Source organism: Saccostrea cucullata, unplaced genomic scaffold (genome assembly GCF_032062105.1).
Source record: "Saccostrea cucullata isolate Sc308-1 unplaced genomic scaffold, CSIRO_AGI_Scuc_v1 ctg10415, whole genome shotgun sequence".
NCBI classification, from domain to species: domain Eukaryota; kingdom Metazoa; phylum Mollusca; class Bivalvia; order Ostreida; family Ostreidae; genus Saccostrea; species Saccostrea cuccullata.
In genome coordinates, this window is record NW_026924183.1 from 883 (window position 1) to 11,712 (window position 10,830).

Here is a 10,830-nt window from a genome sequence, read left to right on the forward strand (position 1 = left end):
ACTCGCAATACGGACACCAAAGCCAGTATCGTGGAACGATTTCAGAGAACCCTCAAAGCACGCATGTGGCGATATTTCACTCGGAATAAGACCAGACGGTATTTAGAGATCTTACCGGATTTAGTGTATGCTTACAATCATACCTATCATCGCAGTATCCAAAGAACCCCAGCTCAAGTGAAGCCCTCGAATGTGTTAAAAGTCTGGAAAACTTTATATGGGGAAGAATCATCACCTAAAACCAAAAAACCCCCCAAGTTTAAAACAGGAGATAAAGTGCGCGTATGAAAATCACTGTCTTTCTCTGTCAAGCACTATAAGCTCTGTATATACAGCATCTCTGTATGCCACTGTTTGTATCCCCAGCAAAAAGGATATTTACCGAACTACGGTACACCCCAGTACCACAGTACGCCCCTGTATATGTTCATTGAAGCAAAAAAGAAGTTTACACACTCCCAGAGCACTGTACGGTTACCTAAGATGTGGGATTATCACAGAGTTGCTTACCTAGGAAATTTTTGAACATTATTTTAAACACATAGTAGTAATTTTTTTAATGTGTTTAGAGGTTAATTGTGTTCTTTTATAACTCTGAAATAACTATGAAAAATTAATAAATTGTTGCTTCAAGGAATATTAATCTATCAATTTTTAAAATTAATTATTTAATTATTCTTTGGTTGGATTTATTAGTTAATTAATTAATTAATTTATTTATTTTGCAAACACCTATTTTATCCATAAAATACTTGGAGTGATTTTGTAACTTTTAAAAAAAAACACGGCCGGGGTAATGATGCATTTTGGAAAATTGTAAATTTTAAAATTGATATAGTTTCTTTGAAAAAATAAATATAATCAATTAACGGGTGAAATTAATCATTTGAAAAACAAATCAATCTATTTCTTGACAAATACAGAGCTACATAGTAGACACGGCACAAAATAAATAAATTGAGGTGGTAAGTGAAAAGTAAATTTAATGAATGACTTTAAATCTACAAAATTAATAAATGAACTAATTATTTGTTTATCAATTTATCTACAAAAACATAAATAAACAAAATAAAGAAATTTTTTTTTATTTTTGTAATTGACAAGACAACAAAGTAATTAAATATACACCCACCTCCCCCAAATTGATTTTTTTTTAGTTTTATATATATATATATGAAAATTATTTTACCTAAAATATGCTACAAAGTAATTTTTAAGCATATTAAACCAAATTTCAATTATTTTACGTTTATGATTGATATCAAAATAATCGTTAGATTATGCACAATTTTAATTTGTCAGTTGCAATTTCATATTTTTACTTTCTTTTGATTGAAAAAAAGGATTTTAAAACCGTAACACGATTATGAAAGAACTTCAAAGCCATTGATTGTTTACAAGTGACATGGGGTACACAGTAATGACACCTATTGTCTTTTTCACTGACCACTATACCTTGTTTATTTTGTGACAGAGAGCGACCGTGCCCACTCTGCGGCTGTTTGAAATGACATTTTCTCTTTGTGAGAAAACCGTTTTGTCAAACAAAACAAAATAAAAGTATCAAAAAAGCTATTGACGGGTTAAGATTGTGCATAATGAGATGATTATTTGATATCCAACATTGAAGCAAAATAATTAAAAGTAGTATAAATATTCTTCAAAAGGACTTTGAGAGACATTTTAGCGGAAACTTGTTTACATTAAATAAGCCAAATAAATCCAACTTTCGGGATTACAATTAATTAATTTGTTTGTATCGCCAGTTTTAGAAATAAATAGATAAATATATTTTTACAATGATAAAATACGTGATTTAAATCAGTATTATTTATTTATTCACTAACCATTTAACAATCATTAATTGAATTGATTTTAAAAACTAAAATTTTCTAAAATGCATCATTACTTTTGTTGTGTAGGTGTGTGTTTGTGTATTTTTGTTCTCTAAAAGGTACAAAAAAGCCATTCCAAGTTTTTTTTATGGATTAAATAGGTGTTAGAGAAATAAATAAATGGTAAATAAATAATTTATTTATCACCATAAAAATGTCAAACCTTTTAATTATATTTTATTAAATTGACAATACAACAAAATAATAAATTATTTATATCCCTAAAAAAAGAGATTTTTAAGAGTTTTTTTGTATAAATATTTTTTCCTAAACTATGTTACAAAGTATATTTTAAGCATATTAAAACAAATTTCAGTTATTTTACGTCCATGATGGATATCAAAATAATCGTCAGATTATGCACAATTTCTATTTGTCAATTGCAATTTTATATTTTTACTTTGATTGAAAAAAAGTCGGTTTCAAATCCCTAACACGATTATGAAAGAACTTCAAAGCCATTGATTGTTTACAAGTGACATGGGGTACACAGTAATGACACCTATTGTCTTTTTCACTGACACTATACCTTGTTTATTTTGTGACAGAGAGCGACCGTGCCCACTCTGCGGCTGTTTGAAATAACATTGTCTCTTTGTATGAGAACCGATTTTCTTCAATCAAAACAAAATAAAAGTATCAAAAAAGCTATTGACGGGTAAAGATTGTGCATAATGAGACGATTATTTTGATATCCAACACGGAAGTAAAATAATTAAAAGTAGTATAAATATGCTTCAAGAAGACTTTGAGAGACATTTTAGCGGAAACTTATTTACATTAAATAAGCCAAATAAATCCAACTTTCGGGATTATAATTAATTAATTTGTTTGTATCGTCAATTTTAAAATAAATAGAAAAATATGTTGTTCCTTTTACAATGATTAAATATGTGATTTAAATCAGTATTATTTATTCACTAACCATTTAAAATTAATTATTGAATTGATTTTAAAAACTTTTTATAAAAAAAATGCATCATTATTTTTGTTGTGTAGGTGTGTGTGTAATTTTTTTCAACAGGACTGGTACAAAAAAGCCATTCAAAGTATTTTATGGATTAAATAGGTGTTAGAGAAATAAATAAATCACCATAAAAATGTCAAACTCTTTTATTATATTTATTAAATTGACAATACAACAAAATAACGAATTACGTATTAATTTTATATCCCCTAAAGTTAGATTTTTAAGGGTTTTTTGTATTACTATTTTTATCCTAAACTATGTTACAGAGTATTTTTTTAGCATATTAAAGCGAATATCAATTATTTTACGTCCATGATGGATATCAAAATAATCGTTAGATTATGCACAATTTTAATTTGTCAATTGTAATTTCGTATTTTTACTTTGATTTGAGTGAGAAAAAAAAATCGGTTTTCAAAACCCTAACACGATAATGAAAGAACTTCAAAGCCATTGATTGTTTTCCAGTGACACGGGGTACACAGTAATGACACCTATTGTCTTTTTCACTGATCACTATACCTTGTTTATTTTGTGACAGAGAGCGACGGTGTCCACTCTGCAGCTGCTTGAAATAAAATTTTCACTTTGTATTAGAACCGATTTTTGTCAAACAAAACAAAATAAAATTTTCAAAAAGCTATTGACGGGTTAAGATTGTGCATAATCAGACGATTATTTTGATTACCAACACGAAAGTAAAATAATTAAAAGTAGTTTAAATATGCTTCAAAAAGACTTTGAAACACACTTTAGCGTATTTTTTTTTTACATAGAATTAGCCAAATAAATCCAACTTTCGGGAATACAATTAATGATTTTGTTTGTATATTCAATTTAGAAATAATAAAAAAGTTTTTATGCAATGATTGATTACATGCAATTAATTAGATTGATTTTTTTTACGAACATCAATAAGTTAAAAAAAAAACAAACATGAATTACCACGGCTGTATTTTGTTTTTTTTTTCACATAAGTTACAAAGTCACTCCAAGTATTTATGAATTAAATAAGTGTTCGCAAAATAAATAAATTAATTAATAACTAATAAATCAAACAAAATAATAATTAAAAAATAATTTTAAAATTTGATAGATAAATATTCTTTGAAGCAATGATTTATTAATTTTTCATAGTTATATCAGAGTTATAAAAGAACACAATAAGTTTCCTAACAAATTTTAAAAAATACTACTTTGTGTTTAAAATAATGTTCAAAATTTCTTAGGTAAGTAACTCTGTGTACTTAATTGATAATCCCACATCTTAGGTAACCGTACAGTGCTCTGGGAGTGTGTAAACTTCTTTTTTGCTTCAATGAACATAAACAGGGGCGTACTGGGGCATGTACTGTGGTTTACCGTAGTTGTCTGTAGGAAACAGTAGCCATACAGTGGCATACTGTAGGCGTATCGGGGCCTACTGTATGTAACTGTGGCATGCTGGGGATACATACAGTGGCATACAAAGATTAACTGTATATACAGATGAGCATACTGTAGATATACCGTATAGTACTGTGAAAATGCTGTAGGATACAGAGAAAGACAGTGGATTTTCATACGGACAGGGGTTTTAAAAGCCAGTAGTGTAAAGTGCGCATCAGTAAAGCTAAACGCACTTTTGAAAAAGGATATTTACCGAACTGGACCACGGAAATATTTACCATTGCTCGACGAGTCCCCGGTCGGTATCCTTACGTGTATCGAGTACAAGATTATAACCAGGAGGAATTAGAAGGGACTTTTTACGAGAAAGAATTACAACAGATCATTAAAAAAGACGACGTGTACGAAGTAGAGGAAATCTTGGGGTATAAAAAGCGACGAGTCGGGAAGAAAATCATTCAAGAAGTCAAAGTCCGGTGGAAAGGATATCCCCCTAGTTTCGATTCATGGATTCCCCAAACGGATCTCATCAAATAACACCTCATTGGAAATTTTGTGGAGAGAATATTCATCGAGAAGAAATTGTGTATTTTGCACAATTATTCATTTGTATTTCCCTCATCATCACCAGTGTGGTCATGTTAGCTTTACACGATTCTAATCGAGAATATTGGATGGTCTGTGTGAGTTCTTCGGTCGGTTACATCATGCCTAGTCCTACCATGATACATCAAACCCCTAGGGTCAAGAAGACGAATTCACCAAGTCCCGGAATCTAAAAATAGATACACCCTATAAAAAGGAGACACCATAACCCCAAGAGGATCATTTCTGATCTGAGTGAGGGACAGAGCACACACATCATGGAATTTTTAAGCTCAGAGTATCGTTGGAAAATAGTAGAACCTGAAGGGACTAGTCACAAAGGAGAATGGATGAAAAACAAAGAGACATGTATTCAAGATTTCTTTGATCAGAATCCAGGACAAACAGGTCTCAATGAAATCTACCTGTATAAGAGATTCAAGTTACCGGACCACCAAAGAAGCAATCAGATGCTCTTAATAGGACCCAGATCACCTAAATATGAAGAATTTAAATGGAAAGTCAATTACGTCTTGGCTCACCGAACACAGGGACCCGAGAAGACTTGGATTCAAGGAAAATGGATGAAAAAAGCTGGAGATTGTATAAAAGACTATGGCAAGAAAGTGGTCGTAAAAGGATACGATATCATGGACTGTGCTTGTGAAACAGACTATTTGTACATGAGGAGACCTTTTCCCATACAAAAAGAACTGAAGAGAAGTTTTGAATGTTTGTTATTATGATGTTCTTGTTCTTGTTGTTCTTGTTATGAATCAATAAAATAAAAAAGAAAAAAAAACAAAAATTCTAGTGTTGTTATTTTTTCCTATATACATATGATGCAACAAGTATGAAAAAGATGATGCAATAGATATCAAAAAAGATGATGCAATAGATATATAAAGATGATGCAATAAGTATTAAAAAGATGATGCAATAAGTATTATAAAGATGATGCAATAGATATATAAAGATGATGCAATAGATCTATAAAGATGATGCAATAGATATATAAAGATGATGCAACAGATCTAAAAGATGATGCAACAGTAAAGGTATATAAAGCGGAGCTGGGAGTACCCTGCACTCATTATTTAGCCATCATGTCTTTTGTGTGGAGAATTATCTATTGGATTGATGTAGAAAAGACAATATGTTATCACTGCAATGAGAAGACGAAAGAGATACATAAATACGTCGGCTACAACGATGCGGGAGAAGTTGTTGATTGGTACTGGGGATGTAGTAAATGTAGAGAACCTATGCCACACTGGATGGTAGATGACCCCCCTTCCATGGAGACTTGTGGTTGTAGCTGGTGCCTGAAATATTTCATCTGGAAGAAAGGAATTGAGAACATACCGCCTCCCCGATGGGTGAAAATGACCAGGAACAGACCTTTGAAAGAATGTATGATGTGCTGCCAGGAAAAGACTCGAGGAAAATGGAAATGCGGACAATGCCGGCAATATCCGTGTTGTGAAAAGTGTGTGAAGAAACTCTTTGAGACTTCCTACAAGAAATGCCCCTTATGCCGATATGAAGGACAATAAAAATCATTTTTTGTATTTTTTGACTTGAATAAAAATTTGTGTTTAAAAATTCTTTGTTGTTTTGTTTGTTTGTTTTACAAAATAAAATATAATTTAAAAAATAAAAATTTAAAAAATAAAATAAAAATAGATGAAAGGTTTTATCAAGAGGTATATAACAAAACCCTCTCTCATTCTGAAAAAGGACACTGAACAAGTCAGACGTGTTTTTTGTTTCAAAGATGCAGTATCGTTGGTATTGTGAGAGTCCCATTAGTCAGTGTATGTATATGCAAGGAGGGTGGATGAAAAGTAAAATAGGAGCCATCATGGATTTCTTTGAAAATCATCCAGGCTATTACTTGGAGAATGTGTGGTTGGAAAAAAGAGTGAAAATCCCCTATCCTCCAACAGGATCTAGAGTGAGGGTGAAAATCAACCAACATTATCAGCAATTCAAATGGGTGACTTGTACTCAAAGGAATCGTCTGACACCCATCAACACCATTCAGAATGAAAGTTCATGGTACTCGGACATTGGAGATTGTCTGAAATATTATTTCAAGATGGAGAAAAAAGGACTGATGTTTCCACCTCATTATTGTCCTACAGAGTACGTGTATTGTCGCATCCCCTTTGCCCAGATTAAAGACTCGGTGGAAAAGAAAGGACATTTGTTGACTCGAGTGATTGAGGACCGATCATCAGAAGACGAAGAAGAAATAGAAGTGTAAATCATTGAATAAATGTTTTGAATTTTAAAAAAAGTGTTGTTATAAATACAAAGGTCTTAAGGTCTAGAGTCTCAGTCTTAAATTGAACATGGGCGAGAGCAGTGGGTTTTACATGACTTTACCCAGTGATGGGTCTATGGCCTCTTTTTCTAGCAATACGACCGCTCAATTTAAAACCTTATTACCACAATCCCTAGATTTAACCGACGGAGAATGGGAAGTGGCTTTAACAGAAATGATGTATCCCAATTCATTGAAAAACATTACAGAAAAGGAGGCTTATTTTGACATCCTGGTTCCTCAGTCTTATGCTCGCCATATCAAAAACCCCAATGTTTATGGCAGATTTAAAATGAAAACCTTAGACCCATTGCCATTACGTCAATGTCCTGTACTACTCGATTGGGCCCATACTAAACGGCCTGCACTCGTTGAACTAGATAGCAAGATGGAAATTAGACGAATTCACTTCAGACCCGGGCCTTACACTCACCCCAAGGCTTTAACAGAGGAAATAAGTCTAGGACTACAGAGATCATTGAAAAAAATATGGAAAACCCTTGGTGATGGAAATGAAGAAAAATCTATGAAATTAGTATATTACGAGACCTATGATCGAGTGATGTATGAAATCAATGAAAAAATGCTTACTCCCTTATGCATTCGTTTCCCCACATCCCTAGCTTATAAGCTAGGCATGGACGGTCAGAAAGTATTTCTTCAGAACGATACAGAAAACATGACCAAATGGATCAACATTAGTTACTTGGGAAACAGTACTGTGGATTTATATGAAAATCTGAAATCCATGTATGTCTATTGTGACTTGATTCAACCCCAGACGGTAGGCTCCAATGCCTTGAAACTCTTAAGAGTGGTGCCTTGTACATTTCATTTGGAGGATTCAAAACAAGCCAAATGGGAACCCATTCGAGCGGAATATTTGAAACTAAGTAAAAAACATTTCGATACCATTGAGATTCACATCATGACTCCTTTAGGGACTCCCATGCCCTTTGTAAGTGGTAAATCAGTGGTGAAACTTCATTTCAGAAAAGTCTACTGAGATGAATGTACCGTTATTGTGTTCCATCTTATTGGGTGTGGTGGCTTGTCTGGTCTGCTGTCTGTATTGTATTCAGCCGTAAAAGGGTATAAAAGGAAGTCCCCCGAGGATATAAAGGTCAGTTGAACAAGAGACATGAACCATGCAGTATCATCCCGGATTACTGAGACAAAGAGGACACAGTTGGACTTATCATAAAGGTTTATTACGTCAAAAAGGCGGAGCAGTAGGTTCTATCATCTCTGGATTGGTGGGAGCCCTTCCCTTGGATAATCTATCGGGAACTCCTATTACAGGATTACTCAAATTGGGTAGGCTTTTAACTCACATGAAACCTCAAAAAGGAGGAAATTTTTTAAACTTCCTCTCGGCAGCAGTCCCTAACATACCCCTACCGGGCATAGGCTCAGGTTTGACTCTCAAAGAAGCGACCAAGTTAGCCATGGGGCCACAAAAAGGTCGAGGATTTGTCAAAGATTTACTCAAACATGGGAAACAACAAGCCATCATGGCCGGAGTGAAGATAGGCAGGGATGTGGTGGGAAAAAGAAAAAACATCAGAAATGCTCTTTTAACCCACGGACTCAATGCGGCCAAAAATACAGGTCTATTTGCTTTCAATCGAGGAGTCTCTTTACCCTTTAGAAAGAAAAAGAAGAAAAAAGGACAAACAGGTCAAGGAAGAAGAAGAAGAAGAAAGCAGACAGGGAGAGGAAGAATCCTGTTAGCCCGAGGGGGTCCTAAGAGAAAAAGGAAAAAACAAGGAGGAATTCCTAAAAGAAAACGTCATTTAGATGTGTTTGACTGAGAGAGAGAAGAGAGAGAGAGTATAAATAGGACAGTCCAGGGAACAGAAGGTTCATTTGTGAAAACTGAATCCTAGTAGACACATCATGTTACAGCCCGATTCCTGTGCGTGTGGGATGAACAATTTAGAATTGTTTCAAGTCCCTCCGACTAATATTGCTTTAGAAGACTCGAAATGGGAAGAATATTACCCCATTTCCAGTACTTTAGATTCCGACACCGCTCCCATCGAATTTGAAATCAAAGGACAAGGAGATCACTATCTGGATTTATCTCAAACTTATGTTCAAATGGTATGTAAATTTACCAAAGACGATGGAAGTAATCTGACTGGGGCAAACAGCACTTCCAGTCCCGTGAATAATATCTTACATTCCATGTTTACGGAAATCGATGTCAGTCTGAATGGAAAAATAGTGACTCCGGGGACAGATACCTATCCTTACAAAGCTTATCTGGAGAAATTATTGTCTTACCGACCCAGAACTTTAAAGACACAGACGAGGGCCTGTAGTCTGTGGGAAAAAGATACAGCAGGACACATGGACGAAGTGGGGTTAGACGACCTTGGTGTAGCTGCAAATAAAACCTTTAATGTAACCCCGGGTCAAGATGGTGCGGCTGCCACGGTGACCATTAACCAACCCATCCTCACAGCGTTACCGGCCAATTCTAAAAACGAAGGATTCCGAAAAAGACACCAAGCTATTGCTGACAGTAAGAAAATCAGTTTGCTGGATACTTTACATTTGGATTTGTTTCAACAAGATCGATTTCTACCTAATGGAGTGGACGTCCGTTTGCGATTTAATCGAGCTAGACCTTCTTTCTACATGATGATCAAAGGAGGAAGCACAGGAAAAGTGAAAATATTGAGTATGATCTTGTGGGTGAGAAAAGTCAAACCCACAGCAGTCATGATGAATACCATTAATCAGAGTTTGAATACCCACAGAGCCAAATATCCCTTGAGAAGAGTGGAAGTGAAAACCTTTACCATTCCCATAGGGACCCAGTCTAAGATAACGGATCATCTGTTTCAAGGTCAGATGCCTAAACGTCTCATTTTAGGCTTTGTGGAGAATGCGGCTTTCAACGGAGATAAAACTAAAAATCCCTTTCATTTCCAAAACTTTGGGATCAAGAAATTAGATGTCAGTATCAACGGAGAGACCATGAGTACTCGTTGTTTTGAACCTAATTTCAACGACGATTTATATCTGAGATCCTATCTCAGTCTGTATCAAGCTCTGGGAAAATTAGGAGAAGATTGGGCTCCGGACATCACCCTAGAAGAGTATAAAAGCGGCTACACTCTATGGGGCTGGGATTTCACTAAAGATCAAGAAGCGCAATCGGATAAATTCCACATCATAGAAACAGGAAATCTGAGAGTAGAAGTGCAGTTTACCAACAATACGGTTAACACCATCAATTGTGTGGTGTATGCAGAATTCGATAACTTATTAGAAATTAACAAACAGAGAGAAGTGAGCATTGATTACTAAAAAATGGATACGGGACAATTGAGAGAAGTCTTATCCAGAGAATTCAAGAGTTCTTTTGGAGGCGTGTATCCTGTAGATTTATTACCGGATCAATTAAGACCTGGAGAAAAAGCTGTCGTGGTCAATACGGATCCTCAAGATCGACCTGGAGAACATTGGGTGTGTCTATATGTGAGCAATCCCGTGGTGGAATATTTCGATTCTTATGGATTTCCTCCCTTACAAAAAGAAATTCAAGATTTTATCCAGCGTCATGCTCAACAATGGATTTATAATCCGTATCGCTATCAAGACTGGAATACCGATGTGTGTGGACAATATTGCGTGTATTATTTACATCA

The 10,830-nt window shown here is 34.5% G+C and overlaps 1 protein-coding gene across 1 annotated transcript; it reads left to right on the top strand.

Annotated features, from left to right (window-relative positions):
• Positions 1-8,316: 8,316 nt before the first annotated feature.
• Positions 8,317-10,489, top strand: LOC134265922 (uncharacterized protein F54H12.2-like). Its single transcript, XM_062748134.1, has 2 exons — positions 8,317-8,712; positions 9,077-10,489. Exons 1-2 carry the CDS (start codon positions 8,317-8,319, stop codon positions 10,487-10,489), a joined length of 1,809 nt encoding a protein of 602 aa, XP_062604118.1.
• Positions 10,490-10,830: the final 341 nt, after the last annotated feature.

Coding starts and splice junctions, on each gene's coding strand:
- LOC134265922 (XM_062748134.1), top strand. CDS start 8,317: ATGCAGTATCATCCCGGATTACTGAGACAAAGAGGACACAGTTGGACT. Junction 8,713..9,076: donor TGAAGATAGGCAGGGATGTG/GTGGGAAAAAGA, acceptor ATCATGTTACAG/CCCGATTCCTGTGCGTGTGG.